We start from the raw sequence: 24294 nt of genomic DNA, 5'->3' as shown, positions 1-24294 counted from the left end.
TCATCTCCACCACCCTGTTCTATGGATGTGAAACCTGGATTCTATATTGTTGTGATATGAAGAAACTAGAATGCTTCCAACAACAGAAGCTCAGATACATTATGAATATCCAATAGGATGACTACATTCCAAACATAATAGTTCTAGAGAGGGCAAAAATGAACAGTATAGAACCCACTCAGAATTAATTGGGCATGTCCAGCCCAGGAAAGTTGACAAACTTCCTCCAGAAATTCTCACTGGTACAGGCAGGAGACCCCATATTGCTTCTCTGAAGCATTCTAAAGATCAGATTAAGAAAGCCTTCAGGAGCACTGACATTGATCCAAGTACTTGGTATATCATTGCAGAAGACTACACTCACTGACACTGCAGCTGCTGTTGCATAATTTGAGTATGAATATTGTAGACAGCAAGCATAAAATGTCAGAGGTGTAAACAGTGCCAAGCTCAACCACGACCTCAACCCTCTATAAGGTGCAACTAATGCAGTTGTATGTTTCATGCCAGGATTGGTCTCCTTAGTCATCAAAGGCATCTGCGTCCCTGAATAAAATATTGGAAGAATCGCAGGAGAGATATGAATACTTTGATACAAGTATCAGCCAGTAACGAGGTCAGTTTAACACCAACAGTTTTATATCACCCTTACATGAATTTATGCTTCCTATGTTTTTTAATAATATGAGCCAAACCTTCAAAGTCATACATTATAATATAACTGTGAATTGCAGATATTTATATACATATTTATTGTTAGTTCTACATGGAATTGCAAATTGGCATTGTCCAGGAGTGTTAGAATGTCTTATTTTCAAGATTAGCATTTTCTTCAGTGAATGAATGCTTCTTTGAAGCTCCTATCCATCTTTTAATTAGTTACTACAATATTAGTCTTCTACACTGTGTTGGTACATGTCATGGGAATCGCAGGAACCTTGTTTAGTTTTGATCCATGATAATCTATAGTAAATGTAGCAGTTGGCTCCCAATGCTCAAACTGGTCATACACAGGGAAATATTTGGAAAATGTTGAAGTAACCCACTGTAGACTTTGGGAATGTGTCATGTACTGCTCAGAAATAGTTTTCACTCAAGACAAATATATATCTGACTCGCTGGGAACTTCAGGAATCTCAACATCGGCATATAATGTATTATCATTCAGGTTGGTAGCACTGACTTTATTCCATTGTGTGGTCTTGCTGTCTTGGTAATCATCATCTATGTATTGTTTCACCAGGAGTGTTATGGAATGACAGATTGGTGCTATCTCACAGCCCTCTTTGACAAACATGACATTAATGTCTTAGGATATAGTGTTTCATTTCGTTGACATTTTCCTCCATGAAATGTCCATTGAATGTCTCTGTGTATTTCGTAATGAACTGTATCCCTATCAATGTTCAATCAAACATAGATATGTATATTATTAAACATAAAGTCATTTCAGCTTCTTGACCAAAGACTTTCTTAAGTATATGTGTCACTTTAAACTATCTTGACTTTGTCGACGTTGATGATGGCTGTGCTGCGACTGGTCATGTGCAAGAGAGTACTGGGAGAATTTCGAGGTAGCACTCTGTAGTGGAGTTTGCAAAGGTGTATTAAATATCTGAGAAATTACCCCTTCTTCAGTTGACTGGCTGGGGTCATCTAGACTCTGATCAGCAATTAAAATCTCATCTTCAGCCTTTGATGTATGTTCTGTCTTGTCATTAAAGTTAGTGACTTTGAGCTGGTATTCAGATTCAGTGAAGGCAACAATGTGCTGGTGATGATGATCAGGGTTTTTGCATGAGTAACTTGACTCCATTTCTCTTACTGATGGGTTATGACTCACTTTTTCTGACAGGTTGTGATTCTCTGACATTGACTGTCGGGATGACTGTGACTCACTTGCAAATAAATTAGGTATGTTTAAAGTCCAAGGTACTGTGGAATGACGAGAGGATGGCAAAACAAGATTTGAAAGCGGTTTATACAAGGTGGACAACCAGTCCTTATTCAATAGGTTATCAGTGATCTTCGACAACAGTGAGGGTTGTGCCTCTTCAGGGGGAGGAGTTTCACTGTATGGGGCATCAAGTGTGCTACCAGAATCAGACATTATCTCCTTCAGATTATCTGCATATTTTGGTGGTGAAGTACTTGTACTTGGCAGGTTCAGAGAGTGCAACTGACTGTTATTATGTAATAAAGTCTTCGAAGTTCCTTGCGAAACCATGTTCCATTCTTCTTTTGAAAAAAATACAACAGGTTGACCCTCAGTGGGACTCTTAGATACAACTAATTTCCAATCAGCATCTGCTTCTTCTGGTACAGGGATGGATACTTCAGTAATGGCACTATCAGGTTTTTTAAAATATACTTCAGCAGGACTACTGGGGTATTCTAACATTCTACTGACATTCTCTCCAGTGAATCTAAAATTACTTATAGGTATGTGAAAGGTTTCTTCCCTTGGTAGTTGATCTTCTTCATATGTGCTTCTGTATACATAGTCTCTCCAGAACACCTGAACATCCTGTGGTAGACATCTGGAACAAAGAAGAACCCTTCATCTTTTATTACTGTGTACATATGTATTATAGAATCTCTATTATCCATGTTAACCCAGGAGTGGTGACATGTAGTCTTTAGTGACCTGGTGCAAATTTATTTTGCTCATTTGCACTTATTTTTAAACTTAGAGACCTTGACTGTCACATACCTCTCCCCACATTACTTGCCTATTGTTTGAGATCATTGGCATTGTAGTGAAGGGCGTTTTCTCTTATAAAAAAGGATGATTGTCAAGCGGTGCAATAAAGCATCTCATTGAACCCCACAACACCAGTCTCGTTCATCGAAAGTATACCAGCAGCAATGTTGAGTGTACCCAGTGAGTGACCTGTGTAATCATATTAGGAGTTCATTCAGTCAGTCCCTTATTGCCTAAATGAGTTATGAAGTGTATGAGGCAAGGGTGTTATATCTTATGCAGTCTATGGGAGAGGAAGAAGTTTCATTGATACCGAGGATGAATTAGAAGTAGTTCTTTTTTTGCTAGTTGCTTTTCACTGACACAGAAAGGTCTTTTGGTGATGATCGGATAGGAAAGGCCTAGGAGTTAGAAGGAAGCAGCCATGGCCTTAATTAAGGTACAGCTCCAGCATTTGCCTGGTGCAAAAATGGGAAACCACGGAAAACCAACTGCAGGGCTGCCGACAGCGGGATTCAAACCTACTATCTCCCGGATGCAAGCTCACAGCCGCGTGCCCCTGACCGCATGGCTAACTCGCCCAGTAATTAGAAGTAGTAGACTCTAACAGTGATAGGGGACAGAGTGTTAATGAAGAAGTAGTAAATATTAGTGTAGATGATTTACATCTTTCTCAATGGTTTTAGACCACAGCAAGAAAGGATGATGTTACAAAATGGATAAAAATTCCTACTCCTAAAAGCACACATACTCGAACCCACAACATTGTCACTCATGTACCGGGAGTGAAACTTTAGCGATAAGAGCATCATCACCTGAAGAAGCTTGGAGCATTTTTTTCACAAATGATAATATGTTGCAATTCAATGTAAACTGTACAAACATGTAAATTATACTCGCAAACAAATTACTTATCATGATATGGATTGTCATGAAGTGGATAATTATTCCTAGTAGTGTAATTATTTTGGTAGGAACCCTCCTACTGCCCAGGAACATACTGCATGAATAGCATTATGTAGTCAGCAGAATCTAAACGTGTCAGCTGAATTCAGCAAGATAAGGTGTTTCATAAAGTTTATTCCTGTGCATGAGAAGTTTTTACTTTTATAACATTCATATGCTGCAAAGATATGTGGATACATATATATATTTTTGATAAAATATCATGCTAATGAGTTGTTAACAAACCTCATATACACTGACTGACAGAGCAAATGCAACACCAAGAAGGAGTGGTTCGAAAGGGATGAAAGTAGGGGAAAAAACAGAGACGGCACGGACGAATAATTGATGTTTATTTCAAACCGATATGCAGGTTACACAATGCGCACGGCATCGACTCAGTAGGATGTAGGACCACCGCGAGCGGCGATGCACACAGAAACACGTCGAGGTACAGAGTCAATAAGAGTGCGGATGGTGTCCTGAGGGATGGTTCTCCATTCTCTGTCAACCATTTGCCACAGTTGGTCATCCGTACGAGGCTGGGGCAGAGTTTGCGAACGGCGTCCAATGAGATCCCACACGTGTTCGATTGGTGAGAGATCCGGAGAGTACGCTGGCCACGGAAGCATCTGTACACCTCGTAGAGCCTGTTGGGAGATGCGAGCAGTGTGTGGGCGGGCATTATCCTGCTGAAACAGAGCATTGGGCAACCCCTGAAGGTACGGGAGTGCCACCGGCCGCAGCACATGCTGCACGTAGCGGTGGGCATTTAATGTGCCTTGAATACGCACTAGAGGTGATGTGGAATCATACGCAATAGCGCCCCAAACCATGATGCCGCGTTGTCTAGCGGTAGGGCGCTCCACAGTTACTGCCGGATTTGACCTTTCTCCACGCCAACGCCACACTCGTCTGCGGTGACTATCACTGACAGAACAGAAGCGTGACTCATCAGAGAACACGACGTTCCGCCATTCCCTCATCCAAGTCGCTCTAGCCCGGCACCATGCCAGGCGTGCACGTCTATGCTGTGGAGTCAATGGTAGTCTTCTGAGCGGACGCCGGGAGTGCAGGCCTCCTTCAACCAATCGACGGGAAATTGTTTTGGTCGATATTGGAACAGCCAGGGTGTCTTGCACATGCTGAAGAATGGTGGTTGACGTGGCCTGCGGGGCTGCCACCGCTTGGCGGCGGATGCGCCGATCCTCGCGTGCTGACGTCACTCGGGCTGCGCCTGGACCCCTCGCACGTGCCACATGTCCCTGCGCCAACCATCTTCGCCACAGGCGCTGCACCGTGGACACATCCCTATGGGTATCGGCTGCGATTTGACGAAGCGACCAACCTGCCCTTCTCAGCCCGATCACCATACCCCTCGTAAAGTCGTCTGTCTGCTGGAAATGCCTCCGTTGACGGCGGCCTGGCATTCCTAGCTATACACGTGTCCTGTGGCACACGACAACACGTTCTACAATGACTGTCGGCTGAGAAATCACGGTACGAAGTGGGCCATTCGCCAACGCCGTGTCCCATTTATCGTTCGCTACGTGCGCAGCACAGCGGCGCATTTCACATCATGAGCATACCTCAATGACGTCAGTCTACCCTGCAATTGGCATAAAGTTCTGACCACTCCTTCTTGGTGTTGCATTTGCTCTGTCAGTCAGTGTGTGTATATATATATATATATGTATTAAATTACTTAATTCTATTCGTTTCTTTACAATACTTCTACAGTTGAGCACTAACAGTTTCATGTCATCCCTACTTGATTTCCAGTTCCCTGTTCCTTTAACACCGTTCCCTAGGCCACTCTGTTTCCCTGAATGTACCCCCCTATAACCCTTCTAAACAAATTTCCTAACTTATATGTACCACTGTGGTTTAAGTGAAGGCCATCTGAGCGCAGATCCCTATCTCCTACCCACCCATTAGGATCTAGAAATTTTACTCCCAGTTTCCCACATACCCACTCCATAGTCCCATTTAAATCCCTAATCACCCTCCAGTAAGTATCCCTCCTACACAGAATTCCACTGATAACAATCTCTGCTTTCTTAAATTTCATCCGTGCTGCATTTACCAGATCCCACACATCCCCAACTATGTTGGTACTTATACCTGCTTGGTGCTGAGTAGCTGCTTCTATTGTACAGAAGAATACATGATGAAGTGCTGATAATGATGATATTACTTATTAACTTGTAAATGTTCTTAACCCTCTTAGAGCCAGGAGCTGATCTGGTCGGCCGCTCACCATCAGCTGGAAGAGGCCAGAGCTCTGCCTCCACTCTACTTCTGTAAAGTGCCAGGCCGTTTTCAGTGGAAATACATGTATTTTAAAATTCGCGTATATCTACTGGTGTATAGCAAATACCGGCATGAAATTTTCTACATATTGACTACATAGAATAAGCAACTGGTTTAGAGTGATATAAAGAATCAAAAAGGTTTTTTTGTTGATTTATAGTTGTCAATAATGTTTATTTTTAGGAAGAGAAAAACATTTTCGCACTTTCTCTCTCAATATCTACTTTGAAAAAATCATTTACGATACAAGAGCATATATGTAATTATGTATAATGTATTTCTGAATGCAAGTCTATAGAATAACTAATTTGAACAAGAAAAATAAAAACATAAAAAATAAAAATTCAGATATATATCACTAGTAAAAACAAGACAATTTTACTCACCGATAAAATTCGCGTATGTGTATTGATGTATGACAAATACTGACAAGAGATTTTCTACGTGTGGACAAAATAGTATGAAAATAATTCTTAATTATTAAAAAAATTAAAAATAATATTTGATATTATAGTTTTTGTTTTCAGCATAATTTATTTCTCGTTCTTGGTTCTAGTATCTATTTGAAAAATAATTTTACAATACAACAGAATATACGTAATTATGAAATCTATGGCGCTAAAGCCCTGATTTACTTTGGCCTACCAAGCGACCGCTGCTCACTTCGTAGAGCTGCAGTTTACGAGGTGAGGCATGGTCAGTAAGACGAATCCTCTCGGTCCTTATTCTTGGTTTTCTAGACCGGGGTCGCCCTTTCACCCTCAAATATCTCCTCAATTGCAATAACTTAGGGTCACTTAGATTGAGTGAACCTCGAACCAACCCTCAGGACCAGGCGAAAATTCTTGACCTTAGAGGGAATCGAACCCATGCCCTCCAGGTGAGAGAAAGGCCCGCTACACTTGACCCGCGGGGACCAGTATTTATGTAATGATAGAGGACTATATGTGACTATAAGGTTTAGCAGAGAGAAAGTGAAAAGTAAATTTAAGTATAATATGGGCGGAGAATCAGACGGAGGGGCATGCTTAGATCCAAGAAGTTCTTTAAAGGTGACAGGAGGTTGAGGAATGTTGTCTGGTTCACTGGGACAAATTTCCACAAAATGTACTCCAGGGACATCATCACCATCTTCGTTATCACTAGTTTCATTTACCACCAATTTCAGAGTAGCTTTAGTGCCATTAGAAACATTTAAACATCTCTTCTTTAGCTGCAGTGATTCTGCGGGTGTGTCCAGTAAAATTTCGTCGCAAATCTCTGAACTAAATTCACTATCGCTATCTGATAAATCATCTGCGTTAACTTCGCATTGTTCCAAATACTACATTAATTTATCGTTATCAATACTTGCTGAAAAAGTATCACGTGAACAACTTGCCATTTTGCTGTCATAACTCCACTCACTACAAGGAGCAATCTCCTACTGACCAGTTAGTGGTATTTGTAAACACAGGAAACGACTCTTGTGAAAGCTATAACACCCTCTTAGAACTTCCAAAGCAAGGTCAGGCACACAATGACGTGTAGCCCCTTTACTACAGATTGTAACAAAAGTATTTACGTCACTATAGATTGCCTCAAAATTGTGAATATCACAGAATTTTAGGCCGGCCGATGTTATCGGCTCTGGCAACTTCCGACTGGATTTTAAAAGGCCGACCTGATCGGTTTTGGCAATTTAAAGGGTGGGTGCTCGCACTACCACCTGGCATCAAGAGAGTTAATATCTAGTATATAGCCTTAAAAATATGTTAATGTCACATTGATTATGCAGGCCTACATATTATTAACACCACACTTGTCTTGTAAATATTGGTTAGTAATATTCATCATCATCATCATCATCTGTTTACCCTCCAGGTTCGGTTTTTCCCTCGGACTTAGCGAGGGATCCTACCTCTACCGCCTCAAGGGCAGTGTCCTGGAGCGTGAGACTTTGGGTCGGGGGATACAACTGGGGAGTATGACCAGTACCTCTCCCAGGCGGCATCACCTGCTATGCTGAACAGGGGCCTTGTGGAGGGATGGGAAGATTGGAAGGGAGAGGCAAGGAAGCGGCCATGGCCTTAAGTTAGGTACCATCCCGGCATTCGCCTGGAGGAGAAGTGGGAAACCACGGAAAACCACTTCCAGGATGGCTGAGGTGGGAATCGAACCCACCTCTACTCAGTTGACCTCCCGAGGCTGAGTGGACCCCGTTCCAGCCCTCGTACCACTTTTCAAATTTCGTGGCAGAGCCGGGAATCGAACCCGGGCCTCCGGGGGTGGCAGCTAATCACGCTAACCACTACACCACAGAGGCGGACTGTTAGTAATATTATTTATTTTAAAAAAAATTAAGATGTGCTGTCCTAACAGTTGGTTTTTCTGTTTTGTTTTTCCTTTTCTTCTTTTTCAAAATGTTCATTATTGTGCATATATTATTGTTACTATTAAGAAAACACTCGCCAACTCCTGTACTGTTGGCATATTTCAAAATATGTAATTGTACAGTCTATGGAAGCTAAATGAATGAATGAATGAATGAATGAATGAATGAATGAATGAATGAATGAATGAATATAGAGAGAGACTTTGAGTTTGTTTATATATCCTTGCTTCATCCTTATTTCCTCATTGTCAGAAACATGACAAGGAAGAAATACCATCTTTAAGTCTGTATTGAAAACAGAGTTTTAAATACATTAAATATACAAAAAGAATATATTTTAAAATTTTAACATTTCAATACATGTTTCATTCCCTAGTTAGGGAAATCTTCAGCTGGTGAGAACAATTGCAAGAGATCTAATATTCAATATTCAAAGACAAGTTAAAATTGGCCATAAGAAGTATAACATAAGGCATGCACAATAATAGGGACACTGTAAGACTTACCTAATTTTGTTCTTTTAACATTTTTAAACAATATAGTCTCAGAAACTACTGGACTGATTTTGTGATTTCTTTCACCATTTGAAGATAATATAATTCTGGGTAGCATAGGCTTTGTATCCTCCCAGAATATCAAAGGTTTCCCACAAGAACTGTGATTTTGGCCGTTTGGCATGTTAGTATATGGGCGAAATATCAAATTTGTTGTATAAGGAGGAGACAGAGCTCATTTTATACCTCATGATGTGTAGAACAAAACTTTATTATTGCGTTTTAAGGCCCTAAAACTAACCATTGTCGAGATATTGTCACCATACTCCCTCGCTGCAGGAATCGGATGAAGAATTGACAGCTGTAACAATGGCAACATAGCATATCCCACGTCATTCCATCTATACGATGGGTCGGCGAATGAAGCCCCTCCACTAACTTCTGTCTTTGTACTTTTCTTCTTCTTCAGTGTTGTTCCAGTCCCCTCCTTGTTGCTGAATGTCGTTTTTCACCATGTCTGTATATCGCATTCTTGGTCACCCTCATGGTCTTGAATATTTTAACTGCAGATCATACATTTTTCTGGGTATGCAGTCAGGATCCATCCTTCACATGTGACCATACTATTTGGGTCTACAAAGAGTTATGTTATCCTGCATTCTGCAAACCTGAGCCATGTCCCTGATGTTCTCTTTATGAATTTTATCTCGTCTTGTTTTGCCAACCATCACTCAGACGAATCTCATTTCAGCTAGCTGAATCCTCGCTCATTGTCCAGGTCTCACTTCCGTATGTCAAAATTGGCATGTAATAAGTCAGATAAATTGCTTGCTTGCATTTCAATGGTACTTTTGGGTTCCATATTAGGTCTCGGACAACTCTATAGAATATTCCTCCAGATTGAATCCTGCTGGCAAGTTCCTCTTCAGGGGAGCCTGTTGCTGATATCATGCTTCCTAGATATTTAAATTTGTTGGACATCTTGAGTTGTTTACCCTCTATTTCATGTAACCTTCATGTTGACCATTTCCCTGCATAACCAGCACTTCACTTTTTTCCTGACTGAATCTTAGGCCATTCCCCTTTAGCTGTTACTGTCCATACATTGATCTGATTCTGAAGTTCCTCCTTGGAATCTCTCCATATACAGATGCCATCAGCAAATAGCATCACCAACATTTTGGCATACTTGTTGTTGAATCTCATTCATCACAGTAATGAAGAGAAGAGGTGACAGAAGTCTACCTTGTCTTAGGCCCGTAGTTATTCTAAAGGATTACTGATAGTGTTTTGAGGTGACTACTGATGTCTTCATATAAGTTCTCAATTCATTTTATTATGTCAATATTGATTCCACTGATGAGGCATTTTTGATATCCAGGAAGGCCAGCCAAAGGACCTTATTATGTTTACAGTACTTCTCCATTACCTGATGCAGTCCAAATATTAGATCAACTGTTGATCCTGCCTTTCCGGAATCCGTATTGTTCCTCTGATAATTTTAATTCTATCAATGGTCTTATTTTCCTTTCTAAAATCATTTCATACAGCTTTTCCACTTGGGAAGTTAATGCAATTTCTCTGTAATTGGAACATTTCTTCCTGTCACCTTTCTTAAAGAGTGGAATGATGATACCTTTTTTTTCCAGTCTGCTGGTATCTACCCATCCTTCCATATCTTGTGAAAAGGTCTATACACTCACTGCTTTCCTGCATCACCCATAGACCTGATAATTTCACCACACACTTCATTAATGACCGGAGATTTTCCTGTTTTGATGTATTTTCATGCATGGTCTATATCATTCCATGTGTAACAGTATTAGCGGTATAGAACCTCCCCAACAACCTTTTTTGGATTGGTATGACAACTATCAAAATTCGTGTTAACCAGCTTTTAGCCAAAGAACTACAATTAATTCACGTAAAGCGGCACTTGCTGTCGCATTATGTCTGTGCAACTGCTTCTGCTCATCGGTGCACACACCACAAGCTCCCTGGCGAAGCTACACTGCCTGACATGCTGAAGCGTTAGTACGAACTGAGAGCCATGATGTGCAGACGTGAAAAAGTTTTCTATGCGATGGTGTGTGATCTGATGGCAGAACCCAGGTGAATTTCACCTTCCATAGGTATTATTACCCAATGAGTTTGTGGTTGACCTCCTCTGCCTCTATGTTTCAACTACCATTAGTTTTTTTTAAATTCCTTCTTCTGCATTTTTTCGTGTAGATGGTAAGCTGAGCTGCCTCTTTGTAACATCAGCAACAATGGCAGGTTTGGACATTAGAAAAATTTTGAGTCTGGAAAAGGTGTGTACCTATGAAATTCTACTCTGATATCAAGTGAAGAAAAATGTGGGTTGTGTGTGCCTAGTGAACCAAGGTGGCTTGGTATTGGCCTTATCATGTTTTTACCTTACTTGTTTTTAATTTTGTGTGTATTTCTGCTCTTATTCTTTTGTTTTCTTTGCCGGTTTGTGATTTTTGGAGCATATTAATCTTTGTGCCGGGTACCTTTCCTTCTTGCTTTGGAAGGAGGCTTTGCATTGTGGATTGGATTGTTATTAAGGTTTGAATTGAAGTGTACCAATACGTGTTGATTTGCTTGGCATTTGGTGGATGTTAATCTTTTCTTCTGGAGTCTGTTGATGATTTTATTCTTTTAATTAATTTTGCCACCTATTTATTTTTCAATTTTGATTCTTTTGGTGAGTGTTTTAAGTTGGTCTTATACGTAATTTCAAATCTTGGGACAGCCCCTTGGTAGTAATGGTGTTTGCTACATGACGTTGTGCAGTTGAAGTGAAGCTCTTAGCATTTGTTTACAACTGTAGTTAAGTTTATTTGAATTGAAGTTTAATTTTAGAATTTTAATCTGGTGACCACTGTTTTCTACACGACGTTGTGCAGTTGAAGTGAAGCTCTCAGCATTTGTTTACAACTGTAGTTAAGTTTATTTGAATTGAAGTTTAATTTTAGAATTTTAATCTGGTGACCACTGTTTTCTACACGACGTTGTGCAGTTGAAGTGAAGTTCTCAGCATTTGTTTACAACTGTAGCTAAGTTTATTTGAATTGAAGTTTAATTTTAGAATTTTAATCTGGTGACCACTGTTTTCTTTCTTTTGGGTAATTCTTTCACTTTTTCTGGGTTTCCAGTAGCATTTGTTAATAAGGTATGGAGGTCAACATGTTATCTGTATTATCTTTTTAACAATTTTTCAATTTTCTCAATTAACTTATGCTTTCGTAATCTAGTTGTTTTAATCAATTAAGTTTATCACTCATACGTTAAAGGTTTTGAGTTTTTAAAGAAGGTTGATTTTTATTTCATTGAATCAACGGAGCACTGTTACTGTTTCTTTTTCACATCTCGACCACGGCCATAAGCCGCTTCCTTCCACTTTTCAGGTAAGTGTGTTTTTCTCCTTTTCTGTGAAATTCGTATGTTGATGTTTTTTCATCTGACTTTTTGGTCTCCCTCATGTATTCGCTTTAACTCCCTTTGGGGGCAAATACGCAGCCAACCTTCTCACCTGGGGGCCTTACCCCTAGGTGTGTAAGGTTAATCTCCCCATTATCCGAAGGGTTGTTTCAGGGACCTGGAGGACGGTGCCGGTGTGACACGTCAGATCTGTTATAGTGTCTTCCATCTTTAACTAATCTATCTAATGGAAGGTTTGTGATATCATTCACATTTAACAGCTTATCAAAATAATTCTTCCATTCATCTTTGATCTCTATGTCATCTCTAATGAGATACCCACTGTAACTAGTCAGATAATTAGTCTGTTCTTTGTCCCTCCTCCTATTCTTTAGCCTTCCATACAACATTTTTCTGTTGCCATCTACATGTCCATTTAGTTTATCACTCCATCCATTCAACCTTCTCTTTCTGCTCTGACAACCTGCTTAGATTATTTTTGCGCCAACTTTTAGAGTTCTTTGTCCTTATCTGTTCGACTTTTGAAAAATTTTCTGTAGGCATTGTTCTTTTTAAGGACTGTGTCTCTTATTACAAGATAGTAGAATCATTCTGTATTGACTGTTTTCACTTTACAATGGTGAAAAAATGAGTGTCTCCTCCTTACTCAATACATTATATATTCCATCATTAGACGGAGTAATCAAATTCAAACATGTTTCAGCTCATTTGAGCCATCTTCAGTGAACCTTAGGTTAACACAGTTTTTAGTTTCAATTATGTTTTTGTATTAACCCCTGTTTCACTGAATTCTGCTGCAGTGAGTTGCTTTCTGCTCCACATGATGATATAAATATTGTATATTGTGCTAATTTAGTTTCTGTCTAGGCTATCTTTTGTTTTTTCATTTCTTTCATTACATTTTCTTGGCATTTTTTAGCTTATATTATGTCAATTATTTCACCCACCGCACCTTTTTTTCACTGAAGATGGCTCAATCGAGCAGAAACATGTTTGAATTTGATTACTCCGCCTTATGATGGAATATATAATGTATTGAATAAGGAGGATACACTCATTTTTTCGCCACTGTAAAGTGTGTCTCTTGTTTTATCATTCCACCAGGGTGTCTCTTTCCATTTCCTTTTGCCATTTGTTCTTCCACATGTCTCCTTTGTTGTCTTGACCAAGCATTCCTTGAAATTTTTCCATTCTTCTTCAACTGTTTCAGTGTCTATTTTTGGTATTCGCTGCTGGACTTTTTCTTGAACTTCTGTGGCCTTCTCTTTATCCTTCAATTTCCATACCTTTAATTTCTTGTCCTGGATGGTTCTTATTTCCTTCAACTTTTTAAACCTGAAACAACTAACAAGGAGCCCATGATCACTGTCAAGAGACACACTTGGGACCACTTTCACATCCAACAACATTTCTTGTATATGTTTATCTTCCATAATATAATCAATGATGTACTCCTGTTGCCCATTCCATCCATATCTGGTGGTTTTGTGACTTTTCTGTTTGTGATACCAGGTATTACCAATAACTATGTTATTTCTCAGACAGAAATCTAGGAGTCTGCTTCTCTGAGTGTTCCTTGGTCCCCATTCATGCGTGCCCATGATGCTTTCATAACCTTGCCTATCATACCTTACTTGGGCATTCATGTCACCAATAACAATGGTTCCTTCACCTCTAACTTGCTCTTCCAACGATTCTTCAAAGAGGTCTTTTTCTGAACTACCACAACCTACTTGCAGAGCATGGCATTATAATAATAATTTCATGTGGCTATTTCTAGCCGAGTGCAACCCTTGTAAGGCAGACCCTCCGATGAGGGTGGGCGGCATCTGCCATTTGTAGGTGACTGTGTGTTATTGTGGTGGAGGATAGTGTTATGCGTGGTGTGTGAGTTGCAGGGATGTTGGGGTCAGCACAAACACCCAGCCCCCGGGCCACTGGAATTAACCAATTAAGGTTAAAATCCCCAACCTGGCCGGGAATCAAACCCGGTACCCTCTGAACCGAAGGCCAGTACGCTGACCATTCAGCCAATGAATCGGATGGCATAGCACTGAATTTGCAAGTAACTATTCTCATTTTGGTTCCGTATTGAAGTTGACGTATATCTCAAATATTATTATAATATTTATAGAACAGGTGGATCTATAAATATTATAATAATATTTGAGATATAGCACTGAATGTTACTAATGTTCTGGGTAAGGTTTAATTTTAGATTGACTTGGATAATCCTGTTGGATTTGAAGTTTATGTCTATTACATGCTGTTTCATTGAATGGTCCATTATAACACTCACTCTATGGCAACATCCCGTCAAGTATTTTAGAATACAGGCCTGATGTTCGAAGCAGGCCTATTCGTGAGTGTACAAAAGACCAAAGAGAGATTCTGTTTAAACATTTTAAATAATAATGTTACTTGCTTTAAGTCCCAGTAACTACTTTTATGGTTCAGAGTTTAAACAATTTAAATTCATGGCTAGCATTAATCTGGACATCTGATACACAGGCTACTTACTAGTATGCTTCTTTTTTTTAATTATTATTATTATTATTATTATTTTTTTTTTTAGTGGGCTATGTAGTGAAAGAAAATGTGAACCCTAAATGGTAAGTCATATTGACCAATGAATTTTCTTTGTATCTCTAATATTTCTTTTTGGAAAAAAATTGTTTTGCTGTGTACTGGTGGATGCTTTATTCTTGATCTCTTATTTTTTGTCTTGGTTTCTTTCATGTAAATACTACATGATAGACTTGCTCAAATTTGGCAAGCATACAACTGGAACCTTTGGTTAACAAGTAAGCTAATTACTATTACAGTGTATCTTAAGGGGGCCCTGCATAAACATGAAAGAAGTGTTAGGAAGATGTACACCTGCGAACCTTAAAAAGTTAATACCCTGCCTAAATGGTTAGTCCTATTAAGTAATGGAGTCAGTGAGTGTAGTAAAAATTCTATTTCCTAGAAAAGAGATTCTTTTCTGTATTTTACTCTCACATTTTTTCTTAAGTAAATGATATAGCAAAAGAAAATGTGAAGCAAGTTGGAGGAAAACCTACACCTAGGACCCTTAAAAGTTAATAAGCTGCCTTCACAATTAGTATATTTGATTTACCCTTAAAAATGTTTATATAAATTTTCCTCATAACTCTAATAATTTTTAAGTATGGTATCTATATTTATCTATCTATACTTCTATATCTATACTGATATATAAAGGGAGACTGTGAGTTTGTTTATTTGTAATGGCTAATCTCAGAAACTATTGGACCAATTTTGAATTTCCTTTCATCATCTGAAATATAATACCATTCCGGGTAATATAGCCTATGTATCATCTTGGAATATCAAAGGATTCCTGCAAGAACTGTGATTTAAGAAAAAATGGCAGCAGAAATAAATCTCAAATTTTGTATGTTTTCCTGTGTTTCTTCAAGTAAAAACTACCTCACTGATGGAGTTCAAATTTGGCGAGCATAAAGCTGATACCTTTGGTTAATAGAGAGACTACTTATCATCACATTATCTTTTGAGTGGTCTATGTAGGGAAAGATAAGGTGAAGTAAGTCAAAGCAAAATGTGCGCTTGGGGCACTTAAAGTTGAATATGTTGCAGTCCTATTAAACAATGGAGTGCACCAAGTGCACCTGAAATTCGACATCTCAGACAAAAGTTTATATGAATGTTCTATGTATCTCTAATAATTTTTGAGAAAAAATGGTTTGTTGTGTTTTGGCACATGCTTTATCGTTGGTCTCTTTGTCATGGTTTTGTGACTGGCAGTAGGCAAGGAGGGTTGCTGCTATAATGAAAATTAATGCACCCCAACCAGGCGAGTTGGCCATGTGGTTAGGGGCTCATAGCTGTGTGCTTGTATCCAGGAAATAGTGGGTTCGAACCCCAGCTGTCGGCAGCCCTTCCTTCACACTCCTAGGCCTTTCCCATCCCATTGTCACCATAAAACCCATCTGTGTTGGTGTGATGTAAAACAAATTGTAAAAAAAAAAAATATATACCCAACTCAATTCTGACTGGCAGCAGGCAAGGGGCCCTGATAATAACATTAAAATTCCCCATCTTGATTGTGATCAGCAGTAGGCAAGGGGCTCTGCCAATATAATTAAAATTCCTTCAACCTGGACATCACACAAGGATTGGCATATGGCGACCTCCCCATAGTAAGGCAAAGAGCCATGCAATTTACAGTAATTAATTCTTACAATATGTGAACTACAGTATTTCATATACAATTCTTATACAGTATAGCAAAGCACAAGCACAAAAAAATATTAAATTCTGAGTATTCTGGTCACCCTAAATATTTGCTTTCAGTTGAGAGGTTCTCTGTTGAATATTAAATTTCCAGTCACAGAGATGTCTAACTGAAGAGATAAAAAAGAAAGATCTGTTCTTAACACTAGAACAGCGGAAGGGGTCAAAATGACACCCACCTTAAATTTTTCTTAAAAAACGTGTGCACTCTTGTATAATTTCTCTTCAAATACCTTGATTTTTCATCGCTTTTCATCCCGTTCATCATGATGTATTGCAACGAGCTAAATATTTACATTTTCATTGATTTGTGGTATGGCATACTCTGGACAGTTGGAGGGGTCATTTTGACACTTGTACAATATTCCTTATTACAGCAGTTTGCAATGTCGGACAACAGTGTGTATCCGGCCAATATTATTAGTATTGTTGAGCTCTTACTGTCAGATGAGCCAGGCTGAGTGGCTCAGACGGTTGATACACTGGCCTTCTGACCCCAACTTGGCAGGTTCGATCCTGGCTCAGTCCGGTGGTATTTGAAGGTTCTCGTGTACGTCAGCCTCATGTCTGTAGATTTACTGGCACGTAAAAGAACTCCTGCGGGACAAAATTCTGGCACCTTGACATCTCCGAAAACTGTAAAAGAGTAGTTAATGGAACGTAAAGCAAATAACATTATTACTGTCAGATAAGTGTTCCAGTTAGCGGGATTATTGTATTCATCTCATCATTTAGAAAGTGTTCTTTTTACAGGTATGTTGTGCTATGATCATCTTTCTGCTGACGAGGTGTCTTGTATGCTAGAAAATTCAGATGTTGAGTCTGAAGGTGTACTATCCGATTCAGATGGTGATTTTTTGCTTGAGACAAGAGAGACTAGTGAGGACGAAGATCACAACGAGACAGAGGATAAATTATCTGAATCATCTACAGGAGAAGTTGAAAATGCTAATCTATCTCCGAACTTGCCCCAAATGTCTCACTCTCAGTTAGGTGTTTCAGCAGTGAAGATGGTTGCCCAAGATGGAACTGAGTGGGAGGTCTTGGATTCGAACTGTTCATCTGCAAGGCGGGCTTCAGTGAACGTCCTAAGGGAGCGGGGAGGTCCCACAACATATTCTTATCACCAAGTTTACGACTCTGCTATTAGTGCCTTTTGTCTCCCCTTTGATGAATCCATGCTTCGTCTAAAGAAATGACACACAGAATCAAACGCTCGGAAAGAATTTCATGGACTGAACCATGTCACTCGAGGAGTTGGAGGCTATGATTGCCATCATGTATACCCGCGGTGTCCTGTGTTTGAAAGGTGTGTCTGTGGATGAACTAGGGTCACGTTCTTATGGACAGCAATTCATCAAGGACACAAGGTCAAGAGATAGATTTCGAGAGCTTCTCAGATTCCTCCATTTTGATGAGAAATCAACCTGAGCTGAGTGCCTGCCAGCTAACAGGTTCGCTGTTGTTTCTGAAATCTGGGACAAAGTCGTGGAAAATTGTCTTCACTGTTACCACCCAAGTGAAAATATTAGAGTGGATGAACAATTACTTCCCAGCAAAACCAGGTGCAGATTTACCCAATTTATGGCAAATAAGCCCGAGTGGTCAACCAAATGTCCCTTAAGTATATCACCAAGGGTGCATGCAGGAGGTGGCCAATGCATGTCTTTTACAATATCCTAGACCTAAGAGCTATCAATGCTTGGGTCATGTACAAGCAAGTAACGGGTAGGAAGATAAAGCGGAAGAAGTTCATCCTACAGCTGGCAAGTGAACTAACAAGGCATGACAAGCAAGGACAACAACAACAACAATAAAAGGAGGAGGCTGTGGGACCGTGTCCATCTAAAAAGCGGAAGAAATGCCAAGTTGGTCTGTGTAAATGCAACAAGTCTAGCAATGCCTGCAGCAAGTGCCTCAAAGCAGTGTACAGAAAATGTGCATGAAAAGTAGAAGTTTTGTGTACAAAATGTGTTTAGCATGTTTATAATTTGCCTAAAGAATTACTGAAAATGTATAATTGTTGCAATGTGGACAACTGACTAAGAAAATTTAAAGATACGAAACTTCATTAATGTTTCCGTGTTGAACTGAGATCAACGATAAGATATCTATTAGGTTCAACCTTTTCAATACTAATAGGTACATGTTTATGTTACAAATACCTTTTATCCACTACTATCAAGAAAAATTCTTATCATCCCAAAGCACACAAGTATGCGACCTACAACACTATGGTAGACAGGGCATTCAGTATACCACTTAATACAGTAAATCTAAATAAAGAATTGAATACAATCCACTTCAGAGCGAAATATAACGGTTATGACAATGCTTTTATAGAGCGCATTATCAACAAACAAAAATTTTGCCTAAATTCAACTCTAACTAGAGAGAAAATTAAACCTGATTATTATTCAACCTTCACATTCAATGACGATATTTACATAGTTACAAATATTCTGAAGAAACATAATACCAAAATCGCATATCGAACTAACAATAGAAATATGGATATCTTATATAATACCAGCTCAATTAACAAGACTAACATTTATCAAAAACCAGGTGTCTACAGATTCCAATGTCAAAACTGTCAATCCTCGTACATTGGTCAAACAGGGAGGAACTTCAAAATCAGATACATGGAACATGTTAATGCTACAAAATATAATAGATACTCGGCAATTGGCCAGAACATTCAAGATTCAAAGCATAGCTTCAGTAACATACAACATGATATAGAGGTACTCATGAATATGGACAAAGGCCCTATTCTTGACGTTGCAGAAAATTGCTTCATTCACTTACACCAGTCTTCAACTCCAATCCGAATCTGAACGAAATCTCAGAAAAAACTAACATTCTATTTGATTTTTAATTAAAGTATTTAAGTACCGCCATGTTGACCGCCAAACTTCGCTAGAAGATGGCACATTAAGAAGAAGAATCTTTTGAATAGGAGGTCAATATTTACCATGACACGCAGTACCCTATCACGTTACAAACACCCATCACATTATTCACAAGACCCATCTTAAACCTATTAATCCCCTAACAAGATCTTTTTCTTTCCCCATCTTCCTCCCCTCCAGACCTGCCACATTTTATATCTCCTTCTCACTAGACTAACGTCTTTTACCGCTGACTGATTTCATAATCCTCAGTATTAAAATTTTATCAGGTATAAATTACAACTGACTCAAACAAGTTCTCGACAGTCTGGTTGACGCATATCACGTGTGAGTGTTTTAAATGACTCTTTACTTTGGAAGCCTATCGGAGCCTCCTATTCAACGGATGCACAAAGACTACATGTTGAAGAACCTTCTTTTATTCTTTGAATAATGAGAGACTTAATGTTTACTTCAATGTGTCACTGCGCCAGATTTAATTATTAAGCAGTTACTCTTCTGTTATGACACATGGTGTTAATAGTCAGTTACAGATTGTCTTTGCTTATATATTGTGATTCATTTTATGGCTGATGATGACCATTATATATGTCAAAACCAGTCCCAAAGTTGAATAAAAGGTATTTGTAACATAAACACGTACCTAATTAGTATTGAAAAAGTTGAACCTAATAGATATCTTATCGTTGACTAAGAAACAGTTTTCAATGGGTTATTTTTGTGAAAACTTCTTAGAGAAACAGAAACATGGTGCAGTTGTTTGTGATTATTCAAGTGCCCATCAGTAATATAAAAGGTCCATACACTAATTTTATGTCCTTATGTGTAAAATAAAGCTGTGGAAACCCAGTAGGAAATACATGTTTTATTGTGTTCTATTTTGAATGTTTCCAAGCATGTTATACAATGGGTTAAAATGACCCCTTACCGCTGTTCCAGGAATGTCAGAATCTCCAGCGTTCTAGTGTTAAGGCTATTCTGATGCCCTAATAAACTTACCCATGAAGTAAAATTATTACCTGAGGATATTTGTATACCAGTAGATCTTCCGAGGCACACTAAACACATCGTGACCTGATTTGATGCCCTTCAGAATATCTTTGGCCATTTCCTCTGTAGTCCTTGGTGTTATCCTTCAATAGAAATTAATACAATCAACTGAATGCAATAAAATAATTCTTGTGGGTCGTTTAGGAAGCATTAAAAATTATTGATACCTCACCTGAACTTAAGCTGACGATATGCAGCCTGTTTACATGGTGGACAATATGGGTGGACACAAGTCATACGCACTTTATTTCCTGGAACAAGGCGGATTTCCTGCAGAAGTGCTTCCATCATTCCTACATGAAAAGAAAACAGAATTTTATGCAACCTCTGGAACTGTTGTCATTTAGTTACTGAGGTGATCATGAATTTCAATGAGGTGATTTGTGAAATGCTATTTTAACATGAATAAGTGATCAATATATTTAAACTTACCTGGCCTGATAGAAAAATATATTTCTCCATGAAGAGTATGGTATCTGCACCCCATGTATGCAAAACTCATTGAACAAAATAATATTGATGCTTAAAGTAGGAAAACTTATTCTACAAATCAGCTAGTATTTACCAGATATAGCAAACTTGCAGGCAGCACGAGGAACGTCTTTCGAAACTGCTGAGAGTTCAGTTGCTGGTGTTATTCCTATGATATGGCCCTTGTTCGCATTTAGCATGTGCGGCAGAATCCCTTTTATCACCTGTAATATGAGGTATAATTATTAGTTTGTAATTTACCACAGGATTGTGTGCAAATAAAGATTGTTTCAGAGATAATATTACATTTATATTTAGTATCCAATTAATCACAGGTACAAATTCTATTATGTGGAGACATAAACCTCCTGACTTTGAGATACCACAATTTTCAGAACATTACATTGGACTGGGACATGTCATCAGATGGTGCAAAATCTAGACTGTATACTTAATGAGATATAATCCACTTTTGTTTTTTTTCATTTTATTTGCTCATTTTATTTATTTATCATATGGCTTTTAGTGCCAGGAGTGTCTGAGGATATGTTCAGCTTGCCTAATGCAGGTCTTTCTATTTGATACCTAAAGGTGATGTGCACGTTTAGATGTGTGATGTTGATAATGAGGTAGGGTGAAACCGAATGTCAGCACACAGCCTACTTCTGTCAAATAACACCAAGGGATTTGCTAAAGGCCTGAATATGGCCTTCCAACCACACATATTATTACATTCTTCACACATAAGGATATAGAAGAAGATGACAGTATACTTTGGAAGGCACAAGAATTTGTGGAGGACGTAAACCGATTTCTGACACAGGGGAATGTAGATAAAGGACATGTTTGGAACAACCCAATTTGTTTGCACTCGGAGAATGATATAGAATTTCCTAATTATGGGGTAGAAGCTGTTCCCAGCCATTTTTAAGATATCATACTATTGCTCTAGAGCAGCAACACGTTCTCTTGCGGTGCGTTCTCTTCGAAGGTTTAGGGAGATAAATTTTCATATCCCTTGCAGCCATTCCCTTTCTTTTGCTGATTCTTTAACTCTCCAAAGATTCAGACCTCTTACTTTTTCACTTCTAATTAGAGGAAAGAGAGTATTGTTGTTCTTTCCTTTCAGCAATCACTCCTGTTGTACACCTAAAGAACTTAGTCTTCTTGATGGATATGAGATTAGTAAAAACTAGGTTGGGATGGGTGAATGGGTGAATGGGTGAATCCTATCTTACTCATGACACAAGCTATCAATGTGAATCCCAACCAGCCATGTGGCATTCGGCTGGTCTTGGTACCTCTGGTGGTATTGGGAACTAAAGATGCATTGTTAGCTTGGATGTAGCAGCATATCACAAATTTTGGCAGCATATGTGAGGAATAACTGCTGCCTCCTTATTCGTAAAGATGGGAATGGGGCTAGTACGGAAAGCTCCCGTTGCCACTCTAACTCCACCCCTTGGTCCAAAGGTCAGCATGCTAACCATTTAGCCATGGAGCCAGACACTGGCATTGGTTATGTAATACAAGGTTCATTACCTCCATGGCTACATAAATAAATAAAACTCCTCACTTTCCTTTGTTTTCAAGAGCCAGACATTGTTGTTCATAAAGAATTCCATGCCATATATATAACAATGTGATGTGAACATGAATATTATTATACATAATAAAAAGCTTCTTTTACAGAGAAGGTGGAAGTTCCATAACATTAAACCATTCCAGTCTGGGCCTTAATATCCGTAACAAACATTCTGGACTGGACATTTTTAAGGAACTTTAAAACATTATATCTCTGTACCTGTAGTAGATATTGGCATGATTCTTTTTTCTTTGTGCTTGTTTGAGAATCTAATTTTCAAAAGCGCTCGTTGTATCTTGTCAACTATCACTTGAGATTTTAAAATTGTTTATATATTATACCATGTTTTGCGAATGGAAGAAAAGTGTGACGGATAAATAAGCAAGTACAGTTTTCTGAAATACAGTTATATTTACCCTATTTTGCTAATATAAAATGTGCATTGCAATTACAAAACAACAACAATAATGAGTACGATATAAAAACAATAATTTTTCAATAATAATAATAATAATAATAATAATAATAATAATAATAATAATAATAATAATAATAATAATAATAATAATAATAATAGTAATAATTGCAATAACGAAAATGGGTGCTCTTACGAAATTTTATTTTAATTGATAAATTTTGTTAAAACTTACTCAAATATAAAATTATTGTTCCATTTACCACAAAATACTTCTGAGAAAGACAAAATAAGTCTTCTAAACAGACAACTTTACGAATATGTTGACAATCTTACGTATTCACGCAAATATGAAATACGCGGGAACATGCGCTAGGCCGTAAAACGATCACCAATCATAATGAAATGCAAGAAGTTGTTTCGAATCATATGTCAATAATATGTTCATTTGCGCATAAACTTATAATATATCATAAAATATCGAAAATATCACTTTCGTCAAGCACATGTTCGCCGCGAGAAACCATGTCTTAGAGCTCACTGAGTGACAAATTCTACTGATGCATGCAGTTCAAAAATATCGTAAATTCTCTGACTTTGACATATAATACTGCCATCTGCTTAAATACTCTCGTAACGAATACATGAAGAAACATGATGTAACCACCAGAATGCGTGCATAGCTCGTTCTCTATTTTTAGCGAATTGTCAAACCTTACTACGGGCTATGCCCGCAGCGCATCCTGAACGTAATTTCAGCCGCTGCGAGCTATGCTCGCAGTTAGACCGGAAAGAGTTAAGAAGTGTTTGTGTTCCTTGAAGTTCAGCATCTATTTTCAGTATGAATCAGCCGTGTGCAACATCTTTAGAATAAAAAATTTAAAAATAAGTTTAGGTTTCTGGACTCACCCAAAAATGTGGAAAAACATTTTTGTCAAACAATCGTCTCAGCAGTACTTCATCCCAAGGTACTGGTGATGTTATCATGTGGTCTGCGTTATTGACCAGTACGTCAATGTGCCCCACTCTCCTCATTGTAGCACCAACTGCATGCATCACATCTGAGGGGTTGGTGATGTTGCATTGAAATCCAACACTCTCACCGCCATAGTGACGAATGTCATATACCTGTGCATAAATGTATTATCAGTGTTACAGACATTTTCGTTGTAGACTAATAGAGTCTGACAGTGCCTGTGAAAAAACTAAATATCTCATAATGTGAAGCGTCAGTTTTTATGCTTCTTACTTGAAAGCTTTTAACACAATCTGTCATCTGCTTTACATCTCTCTGCTTTAATTA

General features: G+C 38.5%; 1 protein-coding gene across 1 annotated transcript; it reads right to left on the bottom strand.

Moving 5' to 3' along the window:
- Positions 1-813: 813 nt before the first annotated feature.
- On the bottom strand, positions 814-24081 carry LOC136877084 (uncharacterized). Its single transcript, XM_067150902.2, has 5 exons — positions 23901-24081; positions 21086-21215; positions 20693-20813; positions 20490-20603; positions 814-2540 (listed from the first exon to the last, which is right to left on the bottom strand). The coding sequence occupies exons 1-5, from the start codon at positions 24045-24047 to the stop codon at positions 1487-1489; spliced, it is 1566 nt and encodes a 521-aa protein (XP_067007003.1). The 5' UTR covers positions 24048-24081; the 3' UTR covers positions 814-1486.
- Positions 24082-24294: the final 213 nt, after the last annotated feature.

Source organism: Anabrus simplex, chromosome 7 (assembly GCF_040414725.1).
Source record: "Anabrus simplex isolate iqAnaSimp1 chromosome 7, ASM4041472v1, whole genome shotgun sequence".
In the NCBI taxonomy this organism is placed as follows: domain Eukaryota; kingdom Metazoa; phylum Arthropoda; class Insecta; order Orthoptera; family Tettigoniidae; genus Anabrus; species Anabrus simplex.
The sequence above is the reverse complement of the archived record's forward strand: the minus strand, read 5'-3'. Positions and strand labels throughout refer to the sequence as shown.